The 25,184-nt window shown below is 41.4% G+C and overlaps 1 protein-coding gene across 11 annotated transcripts in view; it reads right to left on the reverse strand.

Annotated features, from left to right (window-relative positions):
• Rad51b (RAD51 paralog B) overlaps positions 1-25,184 on the reverse strand; it is a 599,994-nt gene that overhangs the window by 313,922 nt on the left and 260,888 nt on the right. Inside the window, exon 9 of one of the 11 annotated variants that reach the window (XM_050158444.1) lies at positions 7,319-8,225. The exons of 9 other annotated variants lie outside the window; for them this stretch is intronic. In XM_050158444.1, the coding sequence (XP_050014401.1) occupies positions 8,043-8,225 (183 nt within the window). In that variant the 3' untranslated portion in view covers positions 7,319-8,042. Of the gene's footprint in view, positions 1-7,318; positions 8,226-12,942; positions 12,982-25,184 lie in introns of those variants that run through there. One more of the 11 variants, XM_050158448.1, reaches the window with a different exon arrangement.

The following is a 25,184-nucleotide window of genomic DNA, read 5'->3' on the forward strand; positions in this document are numbered from 1 at the left end:
TCTGGGTTTTCTTAAACAATGAGAAAGTGTGTCTTTTCTTTGCGGCCATCACTAAGCCAATAGAAGGTGGATGGAGACAGAAGAACATCACAGGGCAGAGGTAAAAGGCCACCACAACAGTTGGGGCTGGACAGACAAGTGACCTGGAGCGTGGAATCACATCTCTAAGCTTGTGAGGCTGGTGGCTCTGTCTCCGTCTTACTGGCCTTAAAAGTCTCTCAGTAGATAAATATGTTTTGTGTGAGAGAAGAAAAGATGATGAACAGTCTGGCAAAAGAAAATAAGACAAACCAAATCTTCCACAGGATGTTCACAGACCCAATTGCCAAAGAATGTGCAGGGGGGCGGGGACTCCCCAAGAGGGAGGGAGAGGGGAAAAAATTAAAGCCATCAGTGCTAACATTTGCCAAGAAGCGGCGAGAGCACTGCTGGAACTGTTTAGAAACCAGGTAGAAATGACTGCAGTTTCGGGGTCCACACACCCTACCAACACCCTGTCACCATCCCCATCAGCCTGTGCCACCCCTGAAGACTGGAGCTGCTCTCTGAAGGCCCCAGAAGGCAGCAGCCACGACACAGTGACAGCTGGAAGGAAGGGAGTTAGGCAAGGGCTTGGCATAAACAGAAGTGTAGCCAAAAGGCACAAGTATGAAGGGAGAGAGACAACTTTCCTGTGCGGTTTGGGCATGTAGTGTGGGAAGCTCAAAATAAGAGCTAGCCCAAGTGTTGGGTCTTGGCGGCCTGAAGGACTTGGCAGGCTTGTCCTTTCTCATGGCAGACGGGCCAGGAAATGAGGCTTTCAGTGTCTGCTTCAATGTTTCTCTCACTGTCACCGTTTTCATGTTCAATCCCTGGACCATTTTGCGTTTTCTTCTTCGGGGATTAGCACATCAGTGTGGTCAGAACACACTCGGGGCTGCGCTGTGTATCGTTTCCTCGCACACCATATCTGTCAACCACGGACTTGGAGAACGCGAGCTCACGACATAGCATAGAGCAAACAGGAGATGTTTCCTCCGTCAGAGACATTAGAGAGCATTCGATCTTACCTCACCTTACAGATGGGCAAACCAACGCTAGTTAGGAAGGATGGGGACTTGCTAACACCACACTAATACTTAAGAGCAGCAAAGGAGGGACAAGCACCCAGGACCCCGAGCCCAGTCCATAGGGAACCAGCGACCTGTCCACAAACATCAGCTCTCTCCACGGCTTCGTTTCAGGCCAGAGAATCTACTCCCATCCACCTTGTTAACACTGATTTTATAAAAATGATGCCCTCTCTCACTCTCTGTGTTCTGAGCCAGAATGTACTTCTCAGCGAGTTATTATTATTATCCAAAAGGCTTGCTATCTTCTCCAGAAGAGAGCAACAAACAAACCTATATAATTTAACAATACTAAAAAGCAATGAACCTAAAAACCAAACAAAATTCTTGTCACTAAAAGGTGCCATGATAAAACTTAAGATTTTGAGTTTCATTTATCATATGTAATTGTCAACACATGGAGATAAAGTTGCTACTCAGAGAAGCTATGGCCTCAGCTCTCCCTGTCACGGTGATTTAAAAAGCAGCAAGTTAATTTTAAGCCTTGGAGACATCTTTCAAACTAAGTGAGTGTCTTAGTGACAAAATCCCATGACCAAAGCAACTTCGGGAGGAAAGGGTTTATTGGGCTTCCATAGCACTGTTCATCATCAAAGGAAGTCAGGACAGGAACTCAAACAGGTCAGGAATGTGGAGGCAGGAGCTGATGCAGAGGCCATGGAGAGGGGCTGCTTCCTGGCTTGCTTCCCATGGCTTGTTCAGTCTGCCTTCTTGTAGAACCCAGGACCACCTGCCCAGGGATGACCCCATCCACAATAGGCTGTGCCCTACCCCATCAGCTACTAATTAAAAAAAAGGCCCCACAGGCCTGTCTACTGTCCAGTCTTATGGAGGCATTTTCTTAATTGAGGTTCCCTTCTCCAGTTGACGTTAGCTTGTGTCAAGTTGACATATATCTATCTAGCAAGTAGGTATTAAAAATAGAATTTCTAAAAAGAACAACAATAACAAAACAGAATTTCTAAATTATGGAATAATTTGAAAAATCAGAGGATGGGCTGGGAAGATGGCTCAGTGGATAAAGTAAGCATGACTGGAGTGTGGGTCTCTAGCACATAAAAGCCAAGCAGGGATAGCTGCCCCTGTCATCCCAGCAATCGGGAGGCAGAGACAGGGGATCCCTGGAATAAGATGGCTAGCAAGACTAGTCAAATCAGTAACCTCTGGTTCAGAGAGACCTTATCTCAGTAAATAAACTGGAGAGAAACAGAGAAAAAGCATGTGATATTAACTTCTGGACTCTATTGGCACACATGTGTATATACATACCTTCACACATGTACACCCCACACGTGTGACTATATATATATATATATATATACATACACTTGCAAAATTAGAATACAAAATGAAATTTGTCTTCTTTCCTTAGTCTGATTTCTTTTACTCCAAAAGCAAAGTATATTTTGGACCCACAGAATTTGTATTATATGACACTGAAAAATAACACTTTAGTAGAGTAGTTAAATTTCTCAAGATTTCCTTCTTCCTATATATTTAAACTTAAATGTTCTTTAATAGTCTTATCATGTACTATAGCAGTGTATTCTTGCCCAGTTTTTAGCCAGTCATATGTGTATGTATGTGTGTATAAGTACACATAAGTATACATAGAGATGGGGAACTATAACCAACATGTAAGGTTTACTACTGTCATTGGTTTCTGGCACCCAAGCAGCATCTTGGAAAGCATCCCCTGCAGAGAAGGAAGAGCAGCTATATTTACATCTGAGGAAACAGAATAAAGTTTCTCTCCTGACATAAAGGCACGTGAAATTAGCCAAGGAAAACCGAAACGTGAGTGGGCCAAGGCAGATTAGCAAGCTCAGTAATAGAGGGTGATGAGACATACTGGGTGGCCTGTGGATTGGCCTGGCTTCCCTGGTCCAGGAAGGAAAACTGAAGGTGACAGCTGAAATGAAGGGCAGAATGGGGCAGGTTAAAACAACCAACAAGCCTTCCCAGACTGAGAGTGTCTCAGTGAGACAGCACATGCTCAGTGTAAAGCAAGACAAACGGTTCTCCAAAGCTCACTGACAGTAACTAAGTGCCAGGGGTGGTGGGAGACTCTCAAAGCATAAGGTAGAGAGTGATCAAGAGAAATATTCAGTGCCAACCTCTGGTTTCCACATTCACATGCACGTGTATGCAAATGCACATACATGAACACGCACACGTGCACACGCACACACACACATACCAACCATTCAAGAACAGAGCAATGTGAATAAATGTAATACCCAAACATCAGAGAACATGGAAACTTTGCACTACCACAGAAGCTTGGCCTACCCATATTCATGTGAGAACCTGAGCCATACACAAGTCACTGAGGTAGACACATGGCGAGTGGCTGGTCTTTCTTAACGTGGAATTTATTTTATCTGTAAATCCCTTCCTGGGGAGAAATAAAGGTCTAGAGCCACAGCTTTAAACATTTTGAACTTTACTAGAGCCCTGTGGAGACTTTATTCCTAAAGACTATGTTTATCATATAAGAAACCATAACTGATGACTTTTAAGGCATTTATTTTGTTAAAATTATAAAATCATAATAGAAAAGAAGCCCAAGCCGGGCGGTGGTGGCGCACGCCCTAATCCTAGCACTCAGGAGGCAGAGGCGGGCAGATCTCTGAGTTCGAGGCCAGCCTGGTCTACAAGAGCTAGTTCTGGGACAGGCACCAAAGCTACAGAGAAACCCTGTAACTCCCCCCCCCCAAAAAAAGAAGCCCATAACACCTTAATAAAGACATGTTTTCTATTAAGAAAAAAACTATTTTCTAAAACAAGGTTTAGTAGAAGAGTAAAATCGTTTAAATTCTTACAAATCTGTTGAGAGTCTAGCCTGTTAGATGACAATTGGCTTCTAAGATCAGCCGAGGCATTGGGGTGAATAGAGCAGGAAGAGAGTAAGATGGGAAGGGTAGATGATGTCTTCTGATGCGGGTGAGCATTGCATGGCCTCCCTGAGAGCATCTCAGTGGCCCTCAGGGTCCCAAGGTCACATGTTAAGAACCATGGTCCCCTAGCTGAACAGTGAATGTTCAAAACTGGGCAAATTCGATTGTGGATTTAGACTTATTTAGACTTACTTATAGATTTATTTAAGGAGCAAAGTCCATGACTTCATCTTGCAATTCTAAAATTGGAGTTATCTTCTTGTAAATAGAGAAGTTGAACTGTGTGGATGGCCTGGTCTCTAGCACCCAAACGGCTTGGGACAGATGGGGTTTAGCATGATGAGGAGGGTGACCATATGCCTTATTTTTGCTCCAGAAGTCTCAGGGTGTTTTTAAAACAGGGCATCTATTAAAAGAGCTCCTTCATTCTCAAAGCTATCCTAATTTGGTGATACAGTTTACGGTCACCTCGAAGATGCCCTTTAAAAGCCATGCAAGAATTCTGCCTCTTCCCACCTGAGGATGGTCAGAAGGAAGCCACACCGGCTTTTGTCTAAATAATGATATTTCACCAAGGCTGGGAGAAAACGATCTCAAATCTCGTAGTTTCCGTGTCTTTTGCTATTCTGAACCGTTCTCTACTGCAGCCCTTGCTGCTGCTTTCTTGCTTTGTACCTAGTTAAGAGTTTGAATGATGGAATGTCACTTTGCTCGCATGTCTCAAATTGGTTGAAATGTAACCAATAAATTAAGGCTACCAATTAACAGACTGAGTTAACCACCAGTCTAACAAAACAGGCAAAACCCCACACACCAGTTCATCTCACCACCAGAAGTTGAGGCAATACAGAAAGACAAGGGGCTTCTTTGAAGCACGATTAAGTCTGCCAAGGCCTCACCCCGGGAGCATGGCAGGGGGCGTGAAGAGGACTGGAAAAGAAGTGCTGTAGAATCTGATCAGTGAACCTTCAGACTGACGTGGATTTGGCTTTGTGTCCCTGAGTGCCAAAGAAACCTTACAGTTATCCAGGGCTTTTAGTAAGGAGAGCAAAATTATAAGAACGTTTTTATGAGTTGTGGCTGGCAAGCTTTAGCCTGTTAAAAGTCTTTAAAAACCAATGCCTTGGTGGAGGTAACATTTAGTGTTTACCGTAGCTCTGGTTGTTAGGGGTTACTGCTAAGGTCCTGGTTTTCCATGACATCAGCAGCATTCCAAGGGAAGTGTGTGTCAGTGACTTTCAGTAATGACTCCTTTTTCCAAGTGTTCGAAGCCTCTGCCAAGGCTGCCCTACACCTGCACACCAGCTGAACTGGAGGAAAAGGAAAAGCAGACAGATTAAGTGGGATTTTTGTCTGGATTCCTTAATGAGACTAAAGGCTTTTCTTCCTCCTGTGTTTGGTTTTTGTAATAAATCGATGCCAGCCCTTTTCGGGGTGACATAGCTCCTCTTTAACTTTTCAGACACTCATCTGATTGTCTGTCCTGACCTTTCACTGCCATATTCTGGAAGGAACTTTGGAGAATTTGTCTTCTGCAGAAAAGGTTTAGGGCTTAATGACATGATCAACAGAGCAGGCTGGACCTCTGGGAGTGTTTTCCGAGGGCGGCATCTGCTGTGTCTCAAGTTTGCAGAAAACAGAAGCAACAAAGAGACCTTGCTGTGCGGTTGTTCTAAGATATGCCTGGCTTTCAGCGTCCAAACCAGACGAGTTCTCTCAAGGCAGCAGTAGAACTCCCAAGGCCTAGCCTCACCAAAGTCAGGAGTGTGATTAACCTGATTGTCAGGCACCTGGGGCGGGGGTGGGGGGGAGGAGGTCGGTGCGGCAGTGCTGACTGTGCCCTTCTACAAGACCTTACTTCCAAAAGCCTTGAGGCACACTATCAAATCATCAGTAGCCATGACAACCATTTGAGGAAAGAGGTGGCAAATATTAGCTCAGGTGGGAGAGCTGGTGTGTGGGTAAGTAGAGTGCATTCTCTGCTAAGAACCAGGCCTCGGGAGAGCTCACAGAGTGCAGCCACCACACAGAGAGCCCACCATTTTAGCAGACCTGTCCCAGCTCTGCCTACACTACACCAACCCTCTGCTTCAGACCAATCAGAGGGCTGTAAAAATGAGCATTTTGTTCATAACAAAAAGCTTTAATGTAGTAAAGGAAAACAGAATCAAATATGTGGAATCATACAAAGTGCTGTTCTCTTACGGGCTTTCATTAAAACAATGAATTTTTCCATTCGGTATCTACTTCTGTGAATGACATCTGGTAGAAGGTTCAAGCTGTCTACACCTCAGTTTCCTCAGCTATAAAAACTGAAATCATTTAGAATATATCACACACACTTGAAATTTTAATGATTTGTGTTTTGAATTGTATAGAAATTTTTAAATTTTCTAATTTTTATTTTATGTGTATGAGTGCTTTGCCTATACGCATGTCTGTGTACCAAATGAATAGTTGGTGCCTACAGAGGCTAGAATAAAGTGTCAGATCCTCTGGAACCAGAGTTACAGATGGTTGGGTGGAAATGGAACCCAGGTACTCTAGAAAAGCAGCCAGTGTTCTTAGCCACTGAGTCACCTCTCTAGGAAAAATCTAGGACATAAAGATTTTTATGGGAAAAACTCTACAGTGGCTTTTAAAAAAAAGCTTCATTTGCAGTATATCACATGGTTCTAGAGGCTGTGTTTATAGTCATGAGTATGTGTGTTCTCAGAAAATAAGGATCAATTTCTGGGCTCTAAGATGCTTCTTAGAAATACACCCCCTATAATCATATGACACCACTATGTTCATCCTGCAGAAACAAGGGAAAAATTTAACATGGCAGAGGCAGTGCTCAGTAGTTGTAGATGAACTAATAATGAAGGCTACTCTGACAATTTATCTTTGATTTCATGGAAAGGTACAAAATAGATTGGCTATGCATAATTTTTGGCTTCATTTACTGGATTAAACTATATAACTTTGTATGAAGTCCACATAAAGAGTTTTTCTGGTTTTGGTTGCCGGGTTTTTGGGGGAGGGGTTGCTGCTTTTGTTGTTTTGGGGATTGTTTGTGTTTGTTTCAGTTTGGTTTTAAGGAAAAATATCACTATCTACAGCTTAGGCTGACACTGAACTTTTGTCAGTTCTTCAGTCTAAGACTCAAGTATTGCAGGCACAAGTAATCATGCCTGCCTTAGTTCCAAGCCTCAATTTCCAGGATTATTATTATTTTTTTTTTGAGACAAGGTCTTGTTCAGATTGACCTTGAACTTGAGATCCTCCTGCTTCAGATGTGCTATGATTACAAATGTGAGCTTTGAACAATTTTAAAAAGTGTTTTATTATTTTAGTTTATTAACAAGATACTGAACCAATTAGAAACATATATTTGATTGCATGTTCTTGAACACAGGGTTAACAAAGTTACGTCTAAAACTAAATTCTACAAATTATTTTTGTAAATTGGGAGGCAAGAGGGAAAAAGAGGAGGAAAGAAAGGGAGGGAGAAAAGAAGGAAAAGAAAGAGGCTTGCAAATCTAAAATATTTAAATCTCAAAAAAAGAGAAGTGGAGGGGGTCTTTTCTTCTCCAAGATAAAAGATTTAATGAGGTACTCCTAAACCCCTCGGCAAAGCTCCTTGGGTAATTGCCCTGTTTTTAAGCCACACTAATTTTGCTAGGAGCAGTTGCTGTTAAAAGCTGTTAAAGCACACACAAAGCAATGTAACAAAACAGCAAAATATGCTTCTGATTTTGTTATGCTACCAACCTATACTTACCCAGAAATTTTAACTGCCAGCCATCTTTTATCTAAGGCAGACTTCATCCTTCGCCACTCACCCTTTGCCACATAAAGCAACAACGTCATTTGGAGTGGAAAACTGTGGGAAGAAAAACCTGAGCTCTGGAAAAAAATGGTCAATGGGAATCTGCCTGCAGCTCTGCAGATTTTCAAGCTTGCCCTTGCCTTTCGGGTCTAGAAGCTAGACTTTGGTGCCCAGAATATGGCTGGATGAGGGAGGCAGTCTCAAATCACACCCCGAGGGCTAGGAACAGAACACATAGTCTATAGTCTTCCAAAGAGGATTGAAGGCTGGCACTATAGAGGCTCCCTTCTCATTGGCTCTTGGTGATGTCATGACCATGTCTCCAGGGCCCAGGAAATTCTCCGTGACTAATGGAGCCCTCACTGGTGAATACACAGTCCATCTCAGAGGAGCAGCAACAGTCTGTCAGGGCAACACAGAAGACCCAGTTAGAGAATGCCAGTCAGCCATGTACAGTGGGGCCCGGAAGTTCTGAAGTATGCTGTTGGTTTACCTTCTCAGAAAACCTTCATCGACTATCTGGACACCCGTGGCCTGTACCTACTGTAGAACAGGAACTCTTAAACAGAAAAGCAATCATTCCAACAGGATAAGCATCCGTCCAGGTTTCTAATTAAATAAAGCAAGCTTTTTAATTTTAATTTTTCTGTAAAGGACCTGATATTAACAATTTTAGGCTCTGTATGCCACATAATCTTTACTGAAGCTAATCATTTCTGTCAATAAGGTGCAGAGGCAGCTGAGTTTATGGCTTACAAAGACCACTATCAGACTGGCTTTGGCCCATGAGTGGGAATTTGCTGATCTGTGTATTTATTAAATATTAACCCACCTTTTCCCTGCCACATACGTGGACCTCACATAAAGGTAGTTATGGGAAATGATATAAAAGAGTTTCCCACAATATACCTTTTGTGACATTCTTCTAGGATACACTGCTTCTCTGTTGGCTTTGAGAATACAGGCGCTAGAGACAAATGTTTGGATTTAAATGCTGTCTCTGTGATCACTGAGGATAAGGCCTTACTTAAGTCTTCTATTCCTCTAAGAGCTGGCTTCCTCGTCTACGAAATAAGACTCCAAACTGCCTGCTCAGAGGAGTTAGGATGAAAGTTCACGGAGATAACATTTGACCAGGCTCAGCATACTGCCCAGGACCCTTCAGCACTCCACAGTAACATGCTTTAATGTCAAGGTTTTTACACGTGATCACAACTACCACCCTTGACTGCAGTTGCTCAGACAAAAGCAGCACAGACACTATAAATGCTGGTACACTGAGCACTTCTTTCCAAGCCCATTAATTCCTATCAATGCCATCATTACATTAATAGCCACACACAAATTCCACACTGAACACAAGTGAACTGACCCTATAGTTAAACAACCAAGCTGTGTACTGTCTGTTGTCATCATGAGCAACATTATGATGAATGCCCCCAAACGTACGCCTTTGAACACTGAAGCAGTTTTATACTAGGGGCAAAGATGTAAATCTGAATATTTTAGAGACTTGTCTGTTGTTCTGCCAGTCGGCGCTCCAGAAAGCCCGTGCTTGTTTCTATTTGTCCTGCTCCTGTGGGGATCCAGTTCTTGTCATTCTGGACAATCCTATACCTACTTTATTTTAAAATTGGGGGGAAAATGAAAACCTGAACTTGCTGAATGATTTGCACAATTTTAATAAAAATGTTAAATGTTTTCTTTGGCCTACAAGTTTAAGAGATGTTTAATAATTATTTTGATTAATGACAGATTTTTCCAGAGCTGAATGATTCATAAATATTATGATGATAATCCTACTTTACGGCGAGAAAGCTGGAGGCCAGAAACCCACTATAGATAGCTAAAGTTCTCCAGACAAAGCAAATGATATATGGGAATACAAACGAGAAATAAACTTTGCTCGGTGTTGGGCTGTGCAAGGTTCACCAGAACATCTCAAGCAAAGCCAAGCTTTGCACAGCAGAGGAAATCAGTGACTTCTCATGAACGCATCTGACTTTTCCTTCATTTAGCAAATAGCAAACATTTGAGCCTATTTATTTATTTATTTATTTTGATGTAAAAATAAATATGCCTAAATATCTTCTTCCTGGAGAAAAACCCCAAATCGCCCGAGTTCTTTAAGGAAAGCCATGGGTTTGGACAACTGTGACAGATCACTTCATTCACTCAGTCTTTGTTTGCTTCTTAATATTCGCCACAATCTGGAAGTGCATTACTCATTTGCTTTTAATACTTTCCAGTGCCACAGGGATCTTGTCCTGTTTGCCATCTTTTCAGTACTTGGGACACTACCTAACTCACATAAACGACCTGTAATTCGTCAATGGCTGACTAAACCCAGGCACCATCTATGTGCTATCCTAGCTGCATGATTTCCAAGGCTGGTGGGCTTTGGAGTGGCTAGCCTGAGACACAGATGAGAATGCTGAGGCACTGTGGGATCTGGTGCAGCTAGCAAAGCTCACTTCATAGAAATGACTAGCACTGAAATAAATATGAGCTTGAAATGAAACAACTGAGCTGAAGTATTGCCAACCCTGTACCTTCATGATGTAATAAGATGGCAAATGTCCTTATGGCTTACACCATTTAGAGACAGAGTTTTATGTAATACAAACTAGCAACTGAACTTTATTTTTTATTACTCTATAATGAAATAATTCCAATGGCTGGAGAGATGGCTCAGTGGTTAAGAGCCCTGACTGCTCTTGCAGAGGACCCGGTTTTGTTTCCCAGCATTCATATGGTAGTTCACAACTATCTAAAACTCAATACAATGCCCTATTTTGGCTTTCGCATACACATGGTTCACATACAAACACACATGCAAAACACTCTCACACATACAAATACAAGTGCTTTTTTCTAAAAATAAAAGTCTAAATTCACCAATATACTGTTTAAAAAGTCTTTAAGAAGCCTCCAGTACACAGCGTCTTCCTTTTAAATCTCAGCTAAAGTACACTTGCACAGACATAAGCATCTTAGTTTCTCCTTCTTCTTAATTTTTAAACTATCACTGTCCCCTTGATATTGGAAATGAAGGAAGAAAAGATATTTTAGAATTAAGATTTCAGTCACAAAACTTTCCACTCAATGGAGGAAACAAGAAATCTCAATGACCAGAATTAGATCAGTCCCTTCACCTTATAATTAAGAAAAATGAGGTTCACAAAAATAAAGTGATTGATGAATAAAATAGCCAACAGAGATGTCCACATCCTCATGTCCAAGGAGGAGAGACAGGGAGAAAGGGACAAAATTATGTTATGGATTTTGAGTGGAAGATCATGTTGGGTCAACCAGATAGACCCAATGTTGCTGTAGATCTCATAAGAGGGAGGAAGGGGATGGGGCCATGCTTGGAATCCTAGTACTCAGAAGTAAAGCAGGAGAATTTCCATGAATGAGGCCAGTCTGGGATGTGGAGAAAGACTCTGTCTAAAGCAGGGGGAAGAGTGCGATGGGTTAAGAACAGAAAGGAGCTGTAACAACGGAGCTAGAGATGCAGAGCCACAAGCTAAGAAATGCAGGCAGACTCTAGAAAGAGGCAGATGAGTATATGAACTCTTCCCTCCAGTTTCCAACACAAATGCGGCCCTGACAACACTTTGCCTTTAAGCTTCGCACTACCAGAATTTCAGTAGAATAAATTCATGTTGCTTTGTACTATTAAATCTATGGTAATGTGTGCTAGGTACCAATAAGAAACCAGCGTAGACTTTGTCGCATTGCAATGATGATGTAAGAGTACACATTTTCTGACTCTAGGTCTAATTTTGTCCCTATCAAAATTTTTTGTCACTTTGTTTTACTATACTGCCACTCAATGCCTTTATTGTATTACATGGAAAAATGCCTGACTAGCCACAATTTGGGACTATTGGGTATGTCAAAAGTAAAGTCTGGAACTAGAGGGACTAGATTTGGACACCGCTCAGGCTCTTATTAACTGTGTTACTTTGAGCATGCTCCTAGCTCTGGAGTACCTCAGTTCCATCATCTACAAACTGGGACTAATAACATCTATCTCACACATTTATCATGAGAATTTGATTAATATTTACAAAAACCACAAATATACTTTTGCTAAAATAATGTAAAAACCATAGCAAATCCACTGTGGCTTGCCATACAAAATCCTGCTTACAATGAAACAAAACAGTAAAGGCAAAACCAAAATTGCTATCTAATAAGATAACAATTAGATAACTATTGTTAATTATGGAGATAACAATTTAACTCTAAACTAAACCTCCATTAGGAATGCTGACTTTTTTTTTTTTAATAGTCTCGCTGCATAACTCAGGTTGACCTTAAACGTACTGTGTAGTCCAGGCTGGCTTCGAACTCAGAGTCATCCCCTTTTGTCAGGCTCCTGACTGCTGAGGTTACAGGCATGTGGAACCACCCTCAACTTCAGAATGTTGATTCAAAACTAATTTTGACTTTTAGCTAATAGTTTAGAATTTATTGTAGAATCTTTTCTAGTGTTTGGGCAAATCATAATAAAACCAGACTATAAACAAGACAGCAAGTTTATGGAAAAATAATCTAATCTATAGAACTAAAATAGAATCAAATTTTTATAAATGATATGGGCTTAGCATTTGAAACAAAAATGTAAACCATGAAAGAGGGATTTGACTATCTGACTCATTCAAGTGGCTGGGCTTCTCGTTATGTAATAAAGGGAACGATGGGCTTTGGGGTCTCATATTTAGAATTTTCCATCACTCTGAGGTAACTTAAGGCTTTGCAAAAATATTTCCCCAGCTGGAAATAGTAATTAATATGACAGTTTCCTCCTTATAATATATTCTCATGTACACGCCTGCAAGAGTGACTTGCTTGGATTGGTTTTCATTTTCACAGAATGTAGCCACTCCTAAAGCATTTAAATCAGTCACTCGCGATTTAAGACGTGCTGCATTTTGAAAAAGCAATAAAGATCCTGTGATAGGTGGGAAATGAGGATACTTAATTGACTCAGTGAATCACTGACAGACGCCACAGGCCTATGTGGAAGAAGATACAACAGAGCCCACATCTATTCTACTCACCATCATAATCCAATGTGTGCCATTCCAACACACTGGGAGATGTTCGGTATTTTTAGAACAAATCAGCAGGCTCCCTTCAGGAGAGCCTAAAAGCAAAGCATATATAAACAAAGCTGCATTTCTTTAGCGTGAGGTGTCTGTCTGTTTACATAAATCAGTGGGACAAGCAAAACTACAGGTCCATTTAGTGTGTAAAGACTTGCTTCCTTAATGGAACTGAATTTTCCCTTTTTCCTTAAATAAAACACCACAAAGAGAAGAACATGTGTCTCAACAGAGTCAGATACACAGAATTCCACTGCATTTGAGTAACATAAACAGAATGACTTCACTTATCTCCAGTTTAACTACATCTGCACTGATAATGTAACATCCAGGCTAAAGAAGAAGGTGGACATTTAAAATTATTTAGCTCAATCATAAATGTGCAAAATCTATTCTTCACTAATTAAACTAGGCATCTTCATCAAAAGTTAAAACTTACTAAGTTGGCAGTGCACAGCTGTAATCCAGCACTCAGGAGACTAAGGCACAAAAATCACAAGTTCAAGGATGGCAACAGTCTTTAACAAGGGTTTTGGCTCTGTGAAATATATTATAACATAATGTATGCATATCAATATTCTTAAGTTTTATTCATAAGAGCCCCAAACTGGAAACCATCCAAATATATATAAAAGAATGAATCGTTAAGAAAGCTATGGTATGTTGGAATAAGAAACATTAGCAATAAGAAACAAAGGACAAACCTTAAGTGAAAAAAGACATCTCAGAAGGATCCATATTGCATGATTACATTTACAGACTATTTTTGAAGCAACACAGTTTAAGAGATGAGAAATGGATTCGTGGATACAAGATTTTAGGGATAGTAGTTGAGGTAAGAGTGGCTGCAAAAGCTCAGTACACAAGAGTCTCTAAGTGATATTACTGGTATTTTGGCAGTGGTGACAGTTAAATACAACTACATGTGCTGTTTAGATGAAAAGCACACAAATAAATGCAAAAGTAACTAGTAACAAAATAAATATCTGTATTGTATCACTGTCAGTCTCCTGGTTGTATCGCTTTACGAGATTTGTGCAGGACAGTGACACTATGGAGTCAGGGTGGAAGTGCATGGGGCCCTCTGTACACTTCTACATTCTGTACTTTTTTAAAGGTAAAAAGTTTAAAATGTAATTTTATCAATTCTTTGAGAAGTTCATACATGCAGACAATGTATTTTGAACATATTCACCCACTCCTCCCCTTAAGTCCTTCAAAATCAACCTATGCCTGCCCCCGTTTCATAACCCGGAGTCCATTTCATGATACGCACGGGTGTGAGGCCATCCACCAGAACAGTCAGGGACCATGTTTTTCAAGAAAACTGACTCTCCCTCCTCCAGCCGCCGTTGTCTGTCCATAGCTTCTCCTCTAGGGATAAGGACCACTAGCCCCTCCCCACTCAGTGCTAGAACACTAACTGGCTTGATCTCACGCAGACCTTATGCAGGCCACTACAGCTGCTCTACGTCTGTGTGTGCAGTGGCCCTGTTGTGTCCAGAAGACACTGTTTTGCCTGGTCCTCCCCAGTCTTTGGTTCTTATCATCTTTCTGGACCTTCTTCCACAGTGTTACCTGACATCTGGAGGAAGAAGGCATGGCACAGAGGTCCCATTTCAGGCCAATGTTCACTGACACTTAATCTTTACACTTCGATGTGTTGTGAGTTTCTGCACTAGCTTCTCTCCACGGAGTAAAGATAATTCTCTGATGAGGATGGAAAGCTGCACTAATCTATGCATAAAGGGGTGTATCAGAAAGCAGTCTGATACTATGTCAGTTTAGCAAACTAACCATAGCACTTTGTCTCTGGGGCCTATGAGCTCACCAGCCATGGTTCTTGACTAGCTTCACAGTACCAGACACACATTTCTTCCTGTTGCAAAGGCTTTAAATCCAGCCAGAAATTGTTAGCTGCACCCATAATAATCATGGCACTATTGTACCTATGGGCATATCTTGCCTTGGCAGTCATTTTTATAACTCACAAATTTCAGAGCTTGGTAAGACTGTTGTCAACTTTTCTCTTCCAGCAGTCTACAGAGCACCTTCATATCCTATGAAAGCTAGCCCATAGGGAGGAAGCTTCCTGGTGAATACCAGCTTTACTTCTCCATGTCCTGTGACCAAAGTGTGACTGTGTCCAACAACAGGGTCTCACCATCAAATGCTTGTGGACAACCAAGAGAAATGGCAACTGTCTATATATATTTGGAGGTCTCTGGGACCTCTGAACAAAAACTCACAAAAAGCAATGTGATACCCAAGTATTCCCCCAGGCCCCAGGTCTCCTAAAGGCACTAAAACTATAACCAAGGTTCCTGAAGCTGCACCTTGACTGATTTGCTTAGAGTTGAGCACCAGGGTCAAGTTCAACCAGTCTTAAGGCTTTTCGCACTAAATATGACTGTGTTTCTCTGTAGTGTGGTGAGAGGGGAAACTCAGGCACTCTGAATGGTCTATATGATGTAGAAAACCAAGACTACTGTGCAAGAAAACTAAGACAATTCTTAGAGGAGCAGAGTTGAAAAAAAAGGAGAAATAAGGCTTGCTGCTTCTGAGTCTCTGCCTCCAGTTGTTTGTGAGGCTGAGTGGATGCCTGTCCTTCCACAGTCTGACTGTCTAATCCTTTCTAATAAGTACTTAATAGTATCTTTTCTGTTTGAACAAACTTAAGGCCAACAACCTAGATGCCCTTCAATGGAAGAGTGGATGAAGAAAGTATGGAATATATACATATTAGAGTACTACTCAGCAGTAAAAAACAAGGACTTTTTTTTGACTTTTTTTGAATTTTGCATACAAATGGACGGAAATAGAAAACACTATCCTGAGTGAGGTAAGCCAGACCCAAAAAGAGGAACATGGGATGTACTCACTCATATTTGGTTTCTAGCCATAAATAAAGGACATTGAGCCTATAATTCGTGATCCTAGAGAAGCTAAATAAGAAGGAAAAAACAAAGAAAAACATATAGGCATCCTCCTGAATATTAACCTTCATCAGGCGATGAAAGGAGACAGAGACAGAGACCCACATTGGAGCACCAGACAGAAATCTCAAGGTCCAAATCAGGAGCAGAAGGAGAGAGAGCACGAGCAAGGAACTCAGGACCATGAGAGGTGCACCCACACACTGAGACAATGAGGATGTTCTTCTATCGGGAACTCACCAAGGCCAGCTGGCCCGGGTCTGAAAAAGCATGGGATAAAACCGGTCTCACTGAACATAGCGGACAATGAGGATTACTGAGACATNAGGTGGGTGGTCCTTGGACTTCCCACAGGGCAGGGAACCCTGATTGCTCTTTGGGCGGACGAGGGAGGGGGACTTGACCGGGGGAGGGGGAGGAAAATGGGAGGCGGTGGCAGGGAGGAGGCAGAAATCTTTAATAAATAATTAAAAAAAAAACTTGAGGCCATGTTTCTACCACATGCAATCAAAAAAGAACAACCTGTGATAAAGGGAAGTCCATAATGTTACAGTGCAGCCCTAATTGCTAGAATTGCTCTTCCATGATAAAACCCAGCAAGCCAGCCTGGACCTACTGTCCCACAACTTCTTTACCCATCATTCCTATATACTAGAGGTCCATTAATGGGACCTATTAAATACAGTCTGCTGACACTGTGGTCATGGTGCCCTGCCTATCGCCAACTGAAAAACGGATATTGTCTTTCTACAGCTGAAGAATTAACAGACAAAGGTACCCATGTTTTGTTTCGGAAAAGAAAAAAGAAATAGGCTAAAGAAAATAACTGAGCATGCGGCACTCCGGTGCTGAAGTTAACTCAGGAATCTAATCAGGTGTGCTACTGTTTAGGCTAATCAATTAGTTTAGACAGCCGAGAGTTCTTTCTTATACCCCCTAAGGTTTTTTTCCTCTCTTTTTTAGGCTAAGAACTCTTTGTTGAAAACAATTTCATGTGACTTGATTTCTAATCTGAAATCTCATTGATTTTCATCCAAACTATATATAAAACCCATTCTACACACACAGCAGCATAGAAAAAAAAATGGTTCAACCTTCACAGAGATAGGAAGAACGAAGCTCATCTTTGATCTAGCCATGAGCTCTAAGGTCCGTGGCGTGTGTCACGATGGCAGACATTTACTTTACAGCCAACTAAATATTTTAGTCTTGTTCATACCAACTTTTTTAAAAGCCAAATGCTGCCCTCCATTACATAGCTTACATTTTAAAACAGAGCTTACATCTTAACAGTTCAGCCCGTAAGTCTCAGCTAAGTCTCCAAAGGTTGACAGTTTTATTCTCTGATAGTGCGAGACACAACTACTATTCACCAGTGTTCTCTAAAGGAATCCTGCGTTTGGATGTCTGTACTACATATAAGAATCAACTAAGTGAACTTATGTAGCATACTCCTTGATCCACTAATATTAGAATAAGTAAAGCGAGAAAATTCCAAGTGGCTAAAGAACAGATACAGTAAATAAAAATCATATGCACTTCAGGCACTTAGACCAGGTGTTTAAAAATGGCAGATCATTTATTTCAGTGGTCCTCAACCTTCCAAAGTCTGTGTGACCCTTTAATACAGTTCCTTATGCTGCAGTGACCCCCAACCATAAAATTATTTCATTGCTACTTCATAACTAATTTTGCTACTGTTATGAGTTGTAATGTGAATATGTGATATCTGATATATGACCCCTAAAGGGATTGCGACCCACAAGTTGAGAACCTCTGATTTACTCTATCACTGTCTACTATTAAGTAGTTTAAGAATTTTCACATTTAATTACTTTATTTTCAGGATATTATTTCTGTTCAAGAATTTCATATTGCTTAGAGATCTCAAAACCAAAGACTCAAATCTCACACAGAGAAAGTTTCAAGAGAGTGATTTAAAAAAATTACTAGACACTATGTTTGAATTTCTGAGAAATTCCCCCTTTTAATTTTGATCTTGGTTTTAATTTGCTATATTAGAAGAACAAGAATGATGATAAAGCCATAAAGAGATGATGCCTAAGAGGGTGGAAAAGCTGTCTGGACTAGCTCCCAACACTGCATTTCATCTTAGTGAGTTTATCTTTATCCAGGATGGAAAAAAAAAAAAGTCTTAAAACCCAATCTTGTCAACACAACAAGAGGAGACCCACTTCAAATACATTCACAGCAGCAGATGAACACAGTAACAAGTCCAATTCATTAATCTCCTGGAAGAAGTTCAATTGCTTTATAGAAGCAGGGACTCTTGAGACAGTCAGACAAGCATATGTCTTCCTTTGACCGGCGTCCTCTGTGGACGGCCAAGCAAGCTGAGGGAGCAAATAGTAGTCCCCAGGACTTCACTTTTACCGTTGCTTAAAATGACTACTGACAATAATAGGAAGGCACTCGGATGAGAACTGCTGGCCAACACCCTGATTTCAGGCTGGACAGAGAACTCTGCCAACGCTGCCCCAGACTCCTGACCGCCGGCACTGCACGCTGTGAATGAGTTCTGATTTAACCTACTCAGCTGGTGATTACACTGCAGCAGAAATGGACACCCATCAACTAAACCAGCTGCTTTACTTCCCAACCTGTCCTTCAACTTCCCACTGTATAGATTTTCTTCAATTAAAATCATGACTAAAACTAAAATAAAAAAGTTCATATTAACTCATACAAAATGTCCAGTTATTTGTTTAAAAGCCATTTTTCTAGTCCAAGTCATAGTTCACCAACTAGACTCCATATCACATGGGAAATTTTAAGATTTATTTTAATTTTGAATTATGGGTGTATACATTTATGTGTGGCGGGGGGGTATGTGCAGGTAGGCACCTGAGGAGGCCAGAAGACATCTGATGTCCGGAAACTGGAGTTACAGGTGGTGAACCACCCAATATGGGTGCCGGAAATCGAACTCAGGTCCTCTGCAAGTACAGCATGGCTCTTAGCGGTTGAGCCATCTCTCCAGCCTCTTCACAGAGGAACTTTCCAAAGGTGCAAATACTTGGGCATCAGAGCCTGAGAGCAAAGCCTCCAGCTCTGTGTTCAGCAACCCCTCGCACTGATTCTCAGGCACACCGCATAGAAGCTGCTGCAGCACATGCTGGGGAGGAGCCAGGGGCCCTGTGCTGCTGGAGCCAAGTGCGAGCTCTCCTGACACACAGGCTCTTTCCTTGGGAATGTTAATACCCGCTGTTTACTTTCCAGTCAGCTCTGTCCTTTTGGGATCATACTCTTCAAGACAACTGTTGAAAATATCCCGTGGCTTAGCACAAGTAAATAAAACTAAGATCGTCATTTCCCAAACGAATGAAAAGCACGTATCTTGGTTACCTGTGGTGTGTAGGTTTCCCCTACTATGTGGCTCTCTACCTAAAGAATAATTAGATGTATTTCAATGGTTTTTAGCTGTATGTTGTCCCTTTGAAGTCTTAGCCCACAGAATTTTTACAGTTTCAGAAGTCAGTGTTTGCCTGGAAGTGAGCATCCTTCCTCACTACATAGAGAAATCCCATGAGTCATAGCAGAAAAGCAAGTACTGAACTAGCTCTCAAGAGACTTAGCCAAGGACGGGTTGTGTAATCTTACACAAATCATTTAAGACTTGAGGGCAGCAGTTTTCTCCCTGGTGAAACAAAAAGCCCAAAATGGTGGTCTCTAAGATCTACTGCAACTAGATCTTTCTGTAGTTTTCTCCAAAAGCAGGCCAGTGTCCTTGAGACCACTAGAGAAAGGTAGAAAGTAGAAACAGCTCTATGAGTGGCTTGGTTTATCCCAAACAAGAAAAGAAGACTTCATATCTAGACAGTTATCTTTGGGGTAAAAAATATTTCAAGGATAAGCTATTTACTAAATTTTAAAATGAGGAGTTGCTAAAATTAGCTTGAGAGTTTAATATTCCTCATGCTGCTGATAATAAGAGAATTACTTACTAAAAATTATGTAATTTTACAAAGTCATTTCCTTAAAGAAGAGATGTCAAAAAACCCATTATCTCTAGGAAACCTGCACAGCTGTCAGAATTGACATGAAAGTTCCAGAAGATGTAGTGGCTGGGACCTATGGGGTCCAGTTGTCTCCTTATGTGACCTTTTCTGAAGGTCTCTTTCTCTGGAGAGATGTTCAAGCAATAGGAAAGCAAATAAGATTAAGTTCCTAAAGGAAGGACGCAGTATCATTTGGAGAAGGAACCTGAAAACAACTAATATCAAACTCACATTCTAGGTCTGCAGTGTCATCTTCAAACTGTCCCAGCATCTCTCTGAAAGGTCATTAAGACCTCACCAACTCCTCCCAAACAGTGGAAAGATCTTTTACTTTTGTTTGTTTTGTTTTTCGAGACAGGGTTTCTCGGTGTAATCCTGGCTGTCCTAGAACTCGCTCTGTAGACCAGGATGGTCTCGAACTCAGAGATCCGCCTGCCTCTGCCTCCTGAGTGCTGGGACTAGAGGCGTGCTTCACCTTGCCTGGCAAGAACTTCTACTTTTAAGTTAAGAAATCCTATAGGCTTTTTAAATTGCTCACAGACTCCACTTAACATTTCATTCAGTAGATATTTATTGATTATCTTCCACACTTTCTAGGTGCTATGGTAGGAACTTAGGCATGAGGTGAGATTCTACACACAGAATGCCCATATTTCGTAGGTTGGAGAAGTGGGAACAGACCACTTACCAGGCAATTCTATCATTAGGTATAATGGGAACTCAAAAAATTAAAAAAATGTAGCAGTCACCTTTTAATCTTCCCACGAGAGATGATAGATTACCAATTTTGGGTTTTGAAGTAAAAGGAAACAAACATAGCCTTCCTGCCATGACATACTGACTGTAATAAAGCAGCAAACTTCATTGGTATTTACAGTTCTCCAGAGATGTGCATGTATGTATATTATAAGATGGGGTGGTTAACTGGAACTCACTGTTTTGCAGTAGAGTTAACTGCAGAAAATAGGCCTCTACCTTTCCAAATTAATATACTCCAGGTCAAGCCCACTGAATGAAGTCCAACATTCATTCAATAGAACAGTAATGAGTATTCTGTGTTCCAGCACTATGCCAGGCCATGGGGAAATACAGATGAAAAAGCATGCTCCTACCCCCATGGAATTTACAGTCTAATAGAAGAGGCAGCTATATAAACAAGTCATTCCACGGTATGTGAATGGTGGGTGCTTTTTAAGATTATACTACCTTAGCAACGAGAAAGCAGTAAGCAGGCCCCTTCAAGAGGAAACCAGTGTGGTGGGGGAGGCTAATCCAACAGTTTGGACACGTAGCTGGAGGAATTAAAAAAAAACAAGTACGATAAAATTCCTATTCTAATTTCATAAGGAGACAGGGAAGAGATGAAAGGTGTGGCATTTGAGGCAGCCCTGGATAGGAGAGGAAAGGTCAGCATGCTTAGAAAAGCAGAGGATGGCTGCATTCCTTTTAACAAGAGCACCGAGGCAGGCTTCATAAAAGAGGTGGGAGTTGAGGTGGCTCATCAGTTTATATTCTGCAAGGTTCTATTTATACAGCAGACGTAAATTATTTCAGCTCTGCAGAGGTGATTTTTAAACTGTCCTTGAGTTACTTAAGTCTTCGCGGAGAACTGCAATAAGCAAATGTATTTTCTGTAGAAAGAACCCGCCCAAACACCTTGACATTTTCATTCCACATACTTCACACATGGTATCTTTTATGTCTGGGAAAGTCGACTAGGAAATGGTTCAAATACCCAAGGGCCTCTCAGCATATATGTTGGAAAGTGCACCTAATTTCCAAAACAGGTCGAATTGCAGAATAGGTCGTGATTGGGAAACAAGCTGCTCACTCCTGGGTATGGACCAGATGCTGGAGGTTAGGCATTAAGGGAGGAAAATGCACCTCGGCTGTCATGAGAGTCACTGCACAGCCTCTTCTTCAGCTCAGCAATTTTAGACTGACAGAGGTGTCGCAACATAAAACCCATTTTCATTTGCCTAGAACTCTTCTGACTGTGACTTGCAATAATGCCTGTGATGATTGAGGACTACGGAATACAGATTAGTCCATAAGGATAGCAAGCAATTTTGCAATTACCAAGAGCTTTTTCTCCCATATACAAGAGCTAAAAGGTTATCCAGAAAAAGAAAAAGGGCATGAATGGCAATAGGGGAAAAAAAAAAGGAAGTGAATGTTTTAGGAAATAAGGTCATATAAGCAAGAAAATGACTAGCTATGGTTGTGAACATTTAAAGTCTGATGAGAATATTTCTGTTGTTACCATAGGCAACAACATCAGCATAAAGAAGCTGTATGACTACAAAACACAGATCACATAATGCAGTCTCCATTTCTTTATAATTATTGTGTCATAGTCAGAACTAGCATCACAATAGCCCTGAGAAAACATAAGGATTATTATGAATTATTATGCTGCTTTGGCTCCATAGGTAGTTAAACAACTACTGTGCAAACTCTATTTTCATATGGTCCTATGAGAGCCGGTGGCCTATTATACATCTCACGTCTTTTAAATGACTGAGAACAGGCTTCACCAGAAGTGGAAGGGTTTGTTGTTGTTTGGTTTTGCATTACTGAGACAAGAATTGGTTATAGTACCTAGACTTACTGTGAACTTCTGGGCCCTCCAGCCTCAGTCTTCCCAGGGGTTGGACTATAAGCATGAGCCACTGAGCCTGTCTAGTGGTTGAATCCTAACAACAACCTACCATCAAATTTCATGGCCGATTACGGGATATTTAAGGTTGATTTACCCACCTCCCAAAATGGGATTTGTCTTCAAAATAGTATCTCTTAACTACCCCTAGAAATTAGGCAATACCCTTTCCAGATGTATCCTACTTTACTCAGACAACCGAATGAGGAGAAGTTAAACTGCACAGATAGATGATTCCTAAAAGCCCGGAAGTGAACGTGTTAACCAAGTGCTCGGCCTTTGCTCGGCTTGCCAGCGATGGTAACTTTACTCCCGGAGCCTGATTCCAAGAGCTCTCGGATTCCATTCACATTATGCAGGGCACTGTGAATCACGCTGCCAGCTACTGAGAAACAACCGCCTGTGCTTTTTCCATTGCATCTGTTCTTCCAGCTCTCATGGAAACAAGTGCTGCCACAGCCCCTTGATGAGCCAGCAGAGCCCAGGCATCTGGCAGCAACTGCTGGCCTCTGGCATCTGAGAAGAACACCAACCAGAGAAAATGAGGGGATTAAAAAAAGAAGTAAACACAGGGCAATCCATTTCTCACTCCCTGATGGTCTGCGACTCCAAGTCCTGATACAGCAATGGATTCTGTTTAGAATGTTGGGCAAATGTATTCCCACCATTTTCTTGTGTGCCGAGGAGAAGGCTCAGTGGTGTTCCCGCTGGCCTGGGCGCTCCGTAAAGCATATAACTCACTGATGTAATATTCTAAGTAAGGGCACATTTCTCAACCCAATATGACATTATGTGGGAAAATTTAGCTTTGTCACCTGTTTTTCATGAGAGCTTGGGAAAGTTGCATAATCTCTTTCAACTGTACATTTATCTCATCTTTAAAACAAGAATAAGAAAACCTGACTTCTTTTTTCCTTATTACTATTATGGACTTGCAAGGCCTATTCATCATTTAAAGGGAACAAAAAAAAAAATCTGTAGACTCAGTGACACCAAAAAGCTAGTCTGCTCTTCTACCTCAGGGAAAAGATCTCTATGGCCTCAAAGAACAAAACCACCACATGAACAGAATGAGAAATCCCATTCCTTGCTCAGAGAAGCCTTCTTTGTTTGGTCAGAAACCAGAGCTACTGCATCGCATTAATAGGCCACTGAATACCAACACAACACTAACACACACATTCACTCTGCCGTTAGGAATGTAGGGGCTTGCCTAGATGGGATGGACCCGCTTACTCCGTCCCCTCACAGCTCAGTGATAAGAATGGAAAAACGAGGCTGAGGCCACTCCTCAGCACACAAGAAAATGGTGGGATACAGGACGGTGATGTGCACTCGTTTGCCCAGCATTCAAAACAGAATTCATTGCTGTGTGAGGACTTGGAATGGCAGACCATCAGGGAGTGAGAAATGATTGCCCTGTGTTTTCTTCTTCTTTTTTTTTTTTAATCCCCTCATTTTCTCTGGTTGATGTTCTTCTCAGATGCCGGAGAGTCAGACATCGATGCCAGATGACCAGGTTCTGCTGGCTCATCACTGTCAGGTGGGATTTCCAGTCGCACTTTCGTCTTTCCATGGAGACATTTCCAAGATGAAGGCGCTGCTCTTCATGCTTATACATGCTTATAGTAAGATGTGCCTCCACTGAAAATCACAGTTCTTTTTCTAAAAGTGAGAAAAAGAATTCACTCTCCAAACACCTGCTTGTGCCAGATAATCAAGTAGCAGGCACGGGTCCTTGACCCACAGCTCACTAATCACAGAACCCCGGGAGCTAGTGTATCATTTCACAGTGCTCAGGACCTGCAGAAACACTGAGATGAATCCTAACATGGCCAGCTTAACTTGCGGTCCAAGAAGGAAAAATGAAAGCCCACGCTGTTTCCTGTGCACAAAGGTCTTTTCAATAAAACTTTTCACATTCTACCATGAATTGATTATAATCCCAGATTATTTACATGTCCATGATTAATTTTATTTTAATGGAATAGGCAACACCTGAACATGATATAAAATATAGAGAGATAGGCAGTGAAAGGAAGTCCCTGCTGCTACTTGCTTCCAGATACCAGTTCCTCATGCTGCAATAGTATTATAACGAAAACAAGCTATTGGTTTCTAAGAAAGTGTGTAACTCAATAACCAGGGCATCTGCATAAAACTGACCTAGGCCCTCTGCATATATATTACAGTTGTGTAGCTTTGTCTTTCTTGTGGGACTCCTAATAGTGGGAGCAGAGACTGTCTCTGACTCTTTTGCTGATTTCTGGGACATACTGGATTGCCTAGTCCAGCCTTCAACTTGATATGCCATGTATTGTTGCTATCCTTGGGAGGCCTGCCCTCCGCTGAATAAAAATGAAGAAGGAGTGGATGGGGTGGGGAATGAGGAAGGGAGGGACTGGGAGAAGAGGATGAAGGGGAAACAGCAGTCTGGTTGTGAAGATAGATAGATAGATAGATAGATAGATAGATAGATAGATGGATGGATGGATGGATGGATGGATGGATGGATGGACGGACAGACAGATGATAGATAGATAGATAGATAGATAGATAGATAGATAGATAGATAGATAGATAGATAGATGATAGATGACAGATAGATAGATAGATAGATAGATAGATAG

This window comes from Alexandromys fortis, unplaced genomic scaffold (assembly GCF_014885135.2).
Source record: "Alexandromys fortis isolate MF-2015 unplaced genomic scaffold, M_Fortis_MF-2015_v1.1 scaffold_99, whole genome shotgun sequence".
Classification (NCBI taxonomy): domain Eukaryota; kingdom Metazoa; phylum Chordata; class Mammalia; order Rodentia; family Cricetidae; genus Alexandromys; species Alexandromys fortis.